This window comes from Manacus vitellinus, unplaced genomic scaffold (genome assembly GCF_001715985.3).
Source record: "Manacus vitellinus isolate BGI_N305 unplaced genomic scaffold, ASM171598v3 scaffold_5_pilon, whole genome shotgun sequence".
NCBI classification, from domain to species: domain Eukaryota; kingdom Metazoa; phylum Chordata; class Aves; order Passeriformes; family Pipridae; genus Manacus; species Manacus vitellinus.
In genome coordinates this window covers 1,021,655-1,033,696 of record NW_021940682.1, presented here as the reverse complement: position 1 = coordinate 1,033,696, position 12,042 = coordinate 1,021,655, and the positions used below count along the sequence as shown (strand labels likewise).

The window sequence follows — 12,042 nt, the reverse complement described above, 5'->3', positions numbered from 1 at the left end:
TTGTGTAGCCAGGCACTATTTGGTGATGTTCCAAAACATCTCCGCTCATCTGTGAACTGCAACACAAAGCTTTTCTTCATTGTTTGGCTATAGTATTTCTGTTCACTTTGGAATAAACAGCATCAAAGGATCTAAAAAAATTTCTGCTCACACATTCAATGTGTTTTAATTTTCCTCTTCTAGACTATCATCTTATTGCCTCAGCCATCTTCTGCTACTATTTACAGGGGGTTTTGTGCTAGAGGCTTTAGAAGTTACCTTGTTTTAGCACTAATTCTTTCCCTTTCTAAATTCAATGTTTACATTAGACAGTATCTAAACATACAATTTATTTGACAAACTGCTTAATGGCCTATGAAAAAATTGTTTAAACCCCACACATTACTAAAGCTGCAAAAGAACATACATCACTCCTTTCTGATCTTTACACAGGTACTTATTTAGATATATGGATATATAGAATGAAAACAAATATCTTCCACGTCACTGCTGTGCTCCCTCAGCTTCCCAAAGCGTGATGCAAAAGGAGCTGTTCTATCAAGAGCAGTTGTCAAAATGACATAGATGAAGTTTTCACTTTTAAAGTACTTAATCACTTCCTCCACCTTAATGAATATGAATTGTTATACAGAACAATAAAGACTTTGTAATTAGGTAACATGGTTAAAATGTGGGTTTCCAGAATAAAAAACCTAATATATGACTGAAATATGCAATTAAGTCATCAACAACTTTACTGAAGTGTTCCTTTCCCACTTCAAGTTCATCTTTCCCTTCCTTCTCTGGTTTTCTTGGCAGTTTCTCATGTTTTATGTCAAAAAATAAAAGTTAAAAAATGGCCTACCTCTCATAGCGTGCACAAGAACTGCTTAAAGACACCACGATGGAGAGAGAATAGTTACCTCTATTATGGGGGAGTTAGGTACTCCCATTTGTGTTCCTTAGGACTGTTTATTCCAAGAGAATACAAAGACACAGACGTGAGTGTGTCCCATAGAAATGGACGTGACTCACATAGGTATATACCAGGCAGCGAAAACCACTAATTGGTTTACTCATTGTCCCAAAGCAGAGTAAAAAATGCAGTCAGTTTTCTCGAGAAAGTCATGTACTCAAACCACCATCAGGACTTCAAGGAGCTCAAGAAATGGCAGTGGATGTTATAAATCAATGACCAAAAATTCCCTGAATCAATACCAAGAGTTTGTCTCGGTCAGCTTTCTGAAAACAATGTGCTCCTCTGGCAGTGACTGGAACCACTCATGTGCAATGCTACCTGCCATCATGTCCTCCTTAGCACTGCAAGGATTATTCTTGCCAGGTGAGTCACTGTCCTTAGAGGGTTGTCAGCCTCTTTCACTCAGAAACAGGTTCTTAAATATTCCAGTAGAATTTATTGCATGTCAGTCAAGTCTGTAATCATACGGTTAAAGGAATTTAAGTTAACTGTGTGCCTGCTCCCGTTCTGATGTCTTTCTCCTCACGAGAAACGAAGAAAAAGTAGCTGTGGAGAATTATTCCAGAGACAACAGGAGCCAAGAGTCACTGGTTCAAACAGAGGCAAATTAGTCTCGTATCTCAGTGTGAAGCAACACTGTTTCCCAAGTTCCTGAAGGTGCAAGGATTAACATCCCATACACTGGCATGTTGTGCAAAGCACCATTTCTACAACTGGCCTCCACCTCCACTGCAGCGCTGGGATCTGCACGTCTCACTCCCTGGTGTGCAGGGGATGGCTTCCAACAAGTCCTGCCAGGGCTGTGGTGCAGAGTGCAGCTGTTTGCCTGTGGAAGTGCCCTGTGCAACCTCCTCTGAACACAAAGTGCGTGGGCACATCTCCCCAGTTCGAGCACGGCCCTCAGTGTTCCTTTAAAACCCCAACCAATGTGGAGGTGCCCATTTTTTGAACATTTACCATCCCTTTCCAAGTGAGTGACCTGTGCAGCCTGGCTGCATGTCCAGTGACTGAACCCCCACCTGAGAGCTGAATCAGACCAACCACAACACGCTGTGGTGCCCAGCATATACCAATAATTCCTCACCCAGCACAAGGGAGACTATATAAAAATTTTGGAAAGTTATCTGGGAAAGGAGACATCTGTGTTGTACTCCCTGCTCAGTTAACTGCTTTGTGCAAAGCACAACAACCTTAGGAGGGACTGAGATGCTTAACAGCAAATACACTGTAAAACTGATCTCTGTGTCGCAGAAGAACCTCTGTCATAGAAACCAAGTCCCACCTATCCCAGGCAAGCTTTTCAACCACAGAGCTACTGATAAATCAGTATTGTGCTACTCCCTCAGCCTTCCGAGCCTCACAAATGACACACACAGGAAATACATATATTTTACATACTTTTTGCCACATGTCTAGTGGCTTTGTGCTTCAGAATCTGGGTGAAACGTGTGCATGCTCGGCAAGGGCAACATAAACATCTGTAAGCCTAGGATTCTGTGCTCCCTAGATGACAGGTTGACATCATGTATAGTGAAGTGAAAACAGTGTGAGGACTGCACACCACGTCCTCAGCTGCACTGACACAACTGCATGTAAGGCAAGGCTGTAAAACAGATTACTGAGGCTGTGACCATTTAAAAAACCCTCAACATTGCAAAAGCCAAATAACCAAATAACCAAAGCCACGCAGCAAACTAGTTCACCCTTTTCTGGAGTAATTTGCAACTGCATTACTTTGAAAACTCAGCTTACAACACAACATGAAAAGCACTTCCAACAGCACAGCTGAAGGAGCAGCAAATTTGGCTGTAAAGGACAGGAGCAGGAAAAACTTCTAAAGCCAGTTTGGGAGTTGAATTCACAATACTGTGTAACTAATTTCCTCATATAAAACTAAGTACTAGGGTCAAGTTTATGAGCATTGTTACTGCTTGATCTTAGCTAAAACCTGCCAGGGCCTGACAAGATCATCTGCTTTTTTTTCTTTCTTTTAAATCACGTCACCAGTTGAAAAAAACATGGATACTAAAAGGATACTAAAGCTAGGATTTAAAACTACTGTGCCAAATCACTTGCTCCAAATGCTACAAGTATACAAATCAAACAAAATTCAACTGGAATTTGAGGTTCTCACCAGCTCTGACAAGTTGGAGTCTGAAAATCTGGCCCTCAATTCATGTGTGCAGGGCACCAATAAATTCTTATTTTTACACCTACCCACGAAGAAAAAGCAAGAGACTGAAATAAGGAAATTACTGCATATATTCAGATGGATAAGTATGTTGTAAAATGAATAACTAGGCAAGGAAAATCATTAACAATAGAGCCATCTGCTGTATTTCAAAAAAACTACACCAGCAAAAATTCCGAAAATGGTAAAATAACCTGAATTTTTCACTACTCCATGTTATGAAAAGTGATCATAATGATTAGCACATCAGTTTAAATGACAGGAAATGTGTATTTCTTACACCTCTTCTAATTAAAAGCAATATTTAGTGGCACAGTACTGATCCTCTGTGTCTGATGATACTAATTGACATTGTAGCTGAGCATATTAAAAGCCTCAAACGCTTTCCATTCCATTTGAATCAGATAAGCACAGTACTGTGTATGGTGACAGTGAGGTCAGCAGCAAGCTGAATATTTAAATACTGACAAGACACTTGCTTTACAATAAGAATTCCTGGTACAAAGAGTTTATAGTAGAAAAAAAATCAAGACAAAAATGAGGGGAAGTTTAAAACACAGATTAACCCAAGGGGTTCTTAGTATATCTTTCAACTTCCAGAAATGAACTTGAAGTGCCCTCTTTCAAGCATGGTGGAAAAAGCAAGTGCCTAGAAGCAAATTCCCAGTTTTGCATCTTAAAGATAGCATTAAAACACAGATCCAAAGTCGTGGGTAAACTAGGAAAAATTGTACCAGCACAGCCCCAAAGCAGCAGAGACAATATACTGCTGTAAATCTGGGTGCTATAGCTATGCAAAAAGGTAACCCCTACAAAGTATAAATAGCCCCTAAAAACTCTATCCTGTTCAGGGGAACGTGTTTCTCAGCTGAAAGGTTCAGAATAAAAGACAGACAGACTCTGAGCATCAGGTTTGATGTAATCAAGTTTTCAAAGACAGTGAAGACAACACCTTTTGAAGTGTCAATTAGTGCTGGTAGTGAGAGCCACTGCTTTTGAGTGTGCCAGTTAAAACCAGTTATAAACTAGCCCATCTCAGTGCCTGCTGGAGCCTGTGGTGTTCTTCCCTTCACTGCATTTCCCATAGAGCTGATTTCCCAAACCTCTCAGAGGTGGTCAGAAGAAGCAACCACAAACCAAAAATGAGAGCTGTCAGCATCAATCTTCACAGGGAAGATCCCCTTGCATTTAAAATAAGCTGACATGGCGTCACCCAACATCATATCTGTAGGTCACCACAACTGCCTCAGTAAGTGTATCTGCCCCAAATGTATGTGTCTTTATTAAATATACCAAGATGTTTGACAACAAATATTACTTGTTCCTACAAATCCTGTCACTCAGCAGTTTTAAGTGTTATTTAAGATTTCATTCCGTTTTCGTAGGTTATACAAAACAAGTGACACTTCATCATTACACCTGCAACTTCAGTAATTGCTACACAACAGTTTTTTCTGCTCTCGACAAAACTAAACTTCCACGACTAGAATTTTTAAAGCATCATAAATAATATAGCAAAGACTTTCTTAGCTTGAAAAGAAAACCACATATATTTACCTGCCATCATAGCAATCATACTGGCTTTGTAGACATTAGCAAGGGACCCCAGTTCACCTGTTGCCAAGATTGTTTTCATGTGAGCTTCTCCACAGGCCTTACGGCACTGACGTATCTCCTCGTAGAGACCTGTGGATAAAAGCATAGGAAAATGATCAAAGTTGCCTGAGAGACATTTCGAGTGTGGCTGTAATTTCCACTTCTGGATTAATTTTCCAATCTTATAATTAGTCACAGCACTCAAGAACTTCAGTTTTGCAAGTTCAATAAATTACGTGACTGGAGGTAATTAACAATGCCATGCATTTACTTAATAGCTATTAATGTCGGTTCTCTCAAAACTACAAATGTGCACTGTATGCCAAATACTCAAACACATCAGGAGTAAAAAATGCTATGATAGTAAAGATTGATTTTAAACCAGCTTTTCCAGCAATAAATATGGTAGTACATTGAATCGGTAGTCAGGGATGGTTACATTTTTCCACATACATCACTCTCTCCCTTTGACCTACATTTGCCAAAGTATTCCGTTTAAAAGACACCAAAGGTGTGACCAAGTCATATGATCACAAACATTAGTGCCACCTGAGATGCCATAACACATCCCCTTGGCTTCCAGCTGCCGCTTCTGGATGATCCACATCTCCCTTTAGCTTCCTACTGTTCTCCCCAGCACCATAGAACCAGCTCAGGAAGTCTGATTATGGAACTCAGTGTCTGTGTTTAGGCATCTGAATCCCACATTAAGCTTCTTAGAAACAAGAATTTCCTGAAAAAAAATCAACACAGTGTGCTAACATCCCTGCAGAGGGGAGACCAAGGCCTGGGATCACACCTCAAGGACCACCAAATTCACATGGATCTGTGACCAGGAGGGCAGTCCAGTATTTGGCTGTTCAGGGACATTGTCCAGAGCAGACCACCAGCCTCACAAACTCCTGCTTTCAGATTTACAAAGTGTCATGGGCATGCTTGACTTTCTAACAGTTTTATATTTTCACAGACTCAGTAAGGACTGGAATAAATTTGGACATAACCAACTATAAAAAGGCCAGAACTTGTGAACTAGGCCAGGTAATGCAACATGGGGAGCACAGTGAAACCCTCCCATCCTTTCCAGTAAAATTCACCAGTGCTCCCACAAAAGTTTATACACAGGGAGAGGAAAAGAGCTAGAAATGAATGAAACATAGCTGTCAGAAGTTGGCCACTTGGGAATGTGTAAGAGTCCTCCTGTGTGGGGGGAAAAGCAGCTCTTCCAGTGTACAGCCACCACTTCTGGAATTCAATTTTTTTTTAAAAAAAAAAGATGCAAAATAAGCAAACGGAATCCTTCGCAACAGAGTCCTTTTTCAAGCACATAATCAAAAACTTCTTTGGTAGAAGGCTAAAATACAGCTTTAAATAAGTCTTGCTAAAACAGTCCGGACTATAAAGACTAATTTTTTTCAGCAAGACTTCTTTTTTTCCCCCTCAATCCTTCAGTGAGACCTGGAAATATACGGCTGGACCTCCCTCCACTCACAATGTTGCTGTAGCCAATTGATGCCACTGGCACATCAGGTGTCCAGGGCTGGAATTGCTAGGGTGGCCCTCTGAGACACACTGCACACATTAGCAGACAACTGGCTAATGCACTTAGCAAGTCCCTTTATAGACACCAGGCTTCACCTTGTTTCTTACTGTGTACCAAAGGTGTGAATTAATCAGTACTAGCATGCAGTCTAACATGTTTTATTGATCAATTGATGATGCTCCAGAAACCTACATCAAATCGAGACTCAAAAAGGAAACACAAAGGACCTGTGCTATTTTTTTGTGCATTTAATAACCCTGCTCGTGTTAGATCCAAACGCAACCTCTTTTTGTGAAGTGACTCTATCCTGAAGCTTTTGAAAAGCCAGAGAAAGCAGCTTTCTTGTTCTTCTAGTTTCGGTAACAAGAGGAAAAGTTTTCTCTACCTTCAAGACACGCCACCAAAAATGTCAAAATAAAAATCAACAAAAATGTACATTTAGGCTGGATTCCGTGAAAAAGGAATTATACCCTCACAGCTGTTGTTCACTGGAGTTAGTGCTGCAGCTACAGCACCCTGCCTAGAGTTGGAAGGTGCTTTTACATGCAATTAGCGTCAAGCTCGTTGGAACAGCCTCGCTGCCTGACAGCTCTGTCATCCCACGGACAGGAGCAACTGAGGAGCTTCAATCAGCCGTGTCTGTCGGGCGAGCTGAGGTGGTGGAAGAGTGGGCATGCTTTAATGGGGCAGGTGTGTAGGGAAGGAATGCTGTTCTTTATTCAGAGACCAATTATTGCAGACATCAGCTGGCATTCATAGGACGTTTCCAGCCCCACGGTGAAAGCACAAATAGAAACACAACTATGGCTGGGACGGAGAAAATTAACCAGAGCACCCCAGTCCTGGTGCAAGCCAGAACTCCTTTGATACACAAGTGCAAAAACTACTACTCCTTTCAAAAATAAAAAGAGAAGTTTTGGTGCTCAGTCAGATCTAAATCAAGGCACAAATGATGGGATTATCCTGAAACTTCCTGGTAAATGTCTAAAGCACGGGTGGAGTTAAAAATGTACTCAGTGTTTCAAGGGGTCCCAGGCTTCCTGTGGGACAGTCTGTGCTGCCAGAAGTCCATCACTTAACTGTTCAGCTCTTCCAAACTGGGCAGGAACAGGATCAAAGCCGGACCATACAGTTCTGGGAATAGCTGTGACATGTGCAGAACACCAACAACTGCCACAGCACACACAGTTTCTCTGGCTAGCAGTAGTGGCACAAAGATTTTGGTAAACTCCAGAGGCATATTTTCAACTGTGAGTTAAGACCACCAAGAAGAGGTTGTAAGAGAGTTTTCTTTTGACTGCTAAAAACAAAGAAAATAAAATCAAAAGCTCTCAAAGCAAATGGCCAGTAGTGTGTAACATCTAGAACAAAGCACCAGCATTATCCATTCTAAAAGAGGTCTAAACCTTAACCACAGGGGAAAAAAACCCCAAACCCAACAAACCCACAAAAAAACTCCCAAAGCAAGTCAAGCTAGGTAGAATATACCTGGAGGCAGATGCTCATTAATATAGTCTGTAGTAGCTTTACTGACTTTGCTGTTAAAATGGATGTGACATAAGAACTCCTCTACATTGCAGCACTTACTTAAGATACTTGACAGCTTTCATGAACTTTAGATCTGCTTTTACTGGATGCATTTTTAGAAGTCAAAAAAATTCAGATTTTGTAGGAAAAAAAAATGTTTTCATAGCTGTGATTTTAATTTCACTGTTATAAAACATTAAGTGTTGGAAGATGTCTTTTTTGTAGTTTTCCTAAGATTGCAAATATTCAGTACACTATATTGAATTTTAGCAGATATTAAATATATTATAAAAAATATTCTTTCTCCTACACATCCCTGACAATTTCTGCTGGCTATAATCTGCATTAGATTTTCTAGATGGTCTTTTACTTTGGTCTAATACATTAGTCCTAAATATCATAAAACAAAGTGGATAATCCAAATCTCCTACAAAGGAAATGAAAATATTAACGGGGAAAAAAACCTCACTGCTTAATTTTTTATGGAATAGCTCTTCTCCACAAAGGTGGTGCTAAAACCAATTCTTTTTTAAATTCAATTTATTTGGTGTTTTTATCTAGTCAGTCACATTGACTGATGCTAAGGGTAGAAATTGAGACAAGGAGGGAAGATGTTTTGATTTCTGTTAGACCAAAAGATCAAGGTAATTGTGATGGGAAACTGGAAAATGAGCTGGAATCCCTTCTGTCTGGCATGTTAATGGCAGGTTTGTTAACAAAATGACAAGCACAAGGCTATCAGCTCAACACAGCTCTCTCAGTTCTGCTCTCAGCCACATATGTGCAACTCCAGGCTCCAGTGATTCACATGGAACTGGAAACAGAGCTTGGCTTCAGGAGCCTGAGCTGCTGCTGACAATGTAAGACAGAAACTGTGCAACTGGACTTTAAGATCCCAAGTCAGCCTGCACAGCTAGAAACACTAAATCCAGCTATAATGTTTCTGAACAACATGGGGTCTTTTCCAAGTCTCTAGAGCAGAGAGTGTATTTTCTCTGCGCTGTTTACAAAGCATGTAGCACAAAATGGGATATCAATCCCTGAACAAAGCCTCTAAAAACTCACAGCTGAATAATTATTAACAGAATTGAAAAGTAGTTTTCATGAGGTTATATCTAATGTAGTTCATGGATGCAGCCACACTCAAACCTGTTACAGTATAGCTGGTTTTTTCCCCTTTTCTAATAGGAAAATTCAATTGACATAGAGCAAATGATGGATTAACAATACTGTTACAGCCATTGACAGTGTACTATGTCCAGGTGTTTCCTAAAATCTGTGGAATTAGAAGTAACACTACAGCACCCCAGACAACTTCAGAAGGTACAGCAAATCCAACGTATTGATAAGAGGGAAAAAAAAGAATAATAAAAAAATCCAGTTTCTTTCAACAATTTTTTGGTCAATTTGATTACTCCTTACATAAAGACTCCACATTCTATGCCTAAAGGAAGTATCTAAGTTGAGATTTTTAAGTTTAATCCATACTTTGTCAAGTGACACAAGATAATGGTTGAGTAAACTACTTTAAAGTAGTATTGGTTTAAAAGCTACAAGGTTGTAAAAGGTACGTAAATTCATAAACTTAGATCTCATTTCATGTTATTTTCTAATGTAATTTAGCTGTCCAATGAAGCTGCTTTCATATTCAGCAGTATTAGAAAGATCTTAACAATTACTTCACAAAGATGTAGAAAATACCATCTGAGTATGAAGCTCAAAAAGAGCTTCAGCAGTATTCAAAAACTGCTTTAAAATAACTTGACATAATTGGACATACACTGAAATATTTAATAACCAAACAAGACTTTGAAGAGAATCACAAAGCAACACTATTCTATCACGGTGACCCCAATTATTGCTCAGGCTAGAAGAAAAGCTACAAATGAACAGTGAGATGAAGCACTCTACCACACACATTTTTGTCAATAACTTCTGAAGTTGTGAAGACTGGAAGCACGAGAAAATACCCATAAAAACATATTATTAGAGTTATAAGCATAAGCAGAGGTTCTGTTATAACTAGAGGCAGCTTTAATTGATGAAGCACCTTGAACACAAGCACGGTTATAGCACTGGACTTCTCAATTTTATGTAATGTAGGAATTCAGCCTAAAAAGACTTCTTCATCCCTCCTTCTAGATTTCTTAGAAGTACTTTATACATGTTGAGTATCATATCTAATCATTAGTTAGAGGTGAAAACCTGCATGTTCATACAGATAACATACATCTCTTAAAAGCTAAACAGGTAGTCAGAAGACTAGATTTTCACCGAAATACTGAGATCACCTAATGAGGTTTGGTGTTTTTCTTCTGGATGGGAAGGTCAGATATTGTAATTTTTCAACTTGTGGCATCATTATCTGGATGGCAACTAAATTCTCTTCCTGAGGTAGTTTTTTTCAAAGACCATGTAAATGTATGTCACAAATAGATTCACACCGATGAACAAACTTAGAGAAAACATTTGGAAATAATTTGAATTCTGCTCCCAGGTGAAAAAAAATATACAAGCAGCTGCCAAAATCAGGATGGCTTTCAACCTTATCATGACTTCAGCTCTGGATAAAAGAATATGCATACCAAACTAAAAGTTTACTTATTTAGTAAACTGACAGCTTTATATCACATCCATCATTGCCATGTCTGTGTACTCCTACCCTGCCTGTGACCACAAAAACCAATTCATCTCCCACGTAGAAAAACCTAACAATGTATGTCCAGTTCATTTCAGTCACCAACACAAACTCTCTCTCTGAATCTAGCCCTGTATTCCTCCTCTGAGTTCTCCTTCATGTAATCCCAGGTAACAGACCCTCAAGCCTGCACATGCCTTTTGAGTACTAAATATCTGATCTCTGCTCTGTGCAACTTGCACTTAACAGTGGTTTGTACCATGAAATCCGAAGCATGATAACCACAGTCACGTCAGAAATTGCTGCAAGACAGGTTTCTTCAGACATAATTGCAATTCTGCTCAACTCCAGCTTAGTGGTCTTTTTTGAGTCTTAGTGACAGATCACTGTCCAGCTCACTTTGTACCCAAAGAACACTAATATGTGTTCTCAGCAGACTGCAGCTCCTGGAGGGGTATCTGCTTTGTAGACCATAGTGAAGACCCTAACAAAGATACAGCACAGTCTTGCTACCAGCTGGTAAAGGTCTTGGTCCATCATGCTGCCTTATTTAAAACCTCTCAATCATCCAGTCCCCATGTTCTGGCAATTTCTGAGGCCATACCTGAATTTACAAATAGCCACTCTGAAAGAAACAAACGTCTGCAGCAATGCACATCCTCCAGAAGTCAAAACCTTTGTAAAGCTGCATAGATTTAAGAGCAGAAGGATGAAGATGGTAAATACTGTAAAAGAGGTCAAAAGATCACAGCAAATGAAACCAGGATATCAGCCCTGAAGACACAGATGCAGAAACATGGATTTTTTTGGTTCAATTCTGACTGCTAATTGAACGAAGGCCAAAATCAGAAAACATGATCTATTAGCAAGATGACTGTATTTCCTTAACTAAACTCAGGTACCAGGGGTCCCTTATGAAGTCGTCCAACCAACTAGGATATTATGGCACTGCATTATACAACTAAATGGAAAATTCATTCCAAGACAATGATGTGTTTACCTTCACGTGGAGATTAGTTATAGGAGCACTGTCAGCACTTAAGGCAAACCATTCACAGTACATTAAGGAGGCAATTAGAGCAAAAACCATCTTCAGCATTATTGTTCTTACTAATTAGTAGTAGTCTACAGACACCAGAACATCAATAATAATATGAAGAGTCAATTTGTACCCTCAATTTTCAGGAGAAAGAAAACAACTAAAATACATGTTTTTGTCAAGAATTGAAACATGTATATTTAACAAGGTATCATCTACATTAACAGCCCCTTGGGCTTTCTACAAAACTGTTCAAATAATTAAGCTTTCACTTGCTATTTTTTTTAACTCTTTACAGAAAATCCTCTAAAGGCACAGAAGGAATAGACCTGAATTTTAAAAGCACATTCCGCATGTCCAGCCTGACACGATTTTCAACAGCATTCTTTTTAAAAAAATGCAACCCTCTGTCAAGAATTAGTTAAATAGGTTTTATTCAGCTCAGAGCCCCAGATTATCAGTGACTGACTATTGGGGGAGGGACCATTTTCTTCAAGGACTGATGTGGTGATTTGGGGAAGACACAAAGACAGCATGTGCATATAGAGAGGTT

General features: G+C 39.5%; 1 protein-coding gene across 2 annotated transcripts in view; it reads right to left on the bottom strand.

The window, feature by feature from the left end:
- Positions 1-12,042, bottom strand: part of DERA (deoxyribose-phosphate aldolase) — a 50,326-nt gene that overhangs the window by 22,270 nt on the left and 16,014 nt on the right. Inside the window, exon 6 of one of the 2 annotated variants that reach the window (XM_018080772.2) lies at positions 4,707-4,835. In XM_018080772.2, the coding sequence (XP_017936261.1) occupies positions 4,707-4,835 (129 nt within the window). The remainder of the gene's footprint in view (positions 1-4,706; positions 4,836-12,042) is intronic. The other variant, XM_018080773.2, reaches the window with a different exon arrangement.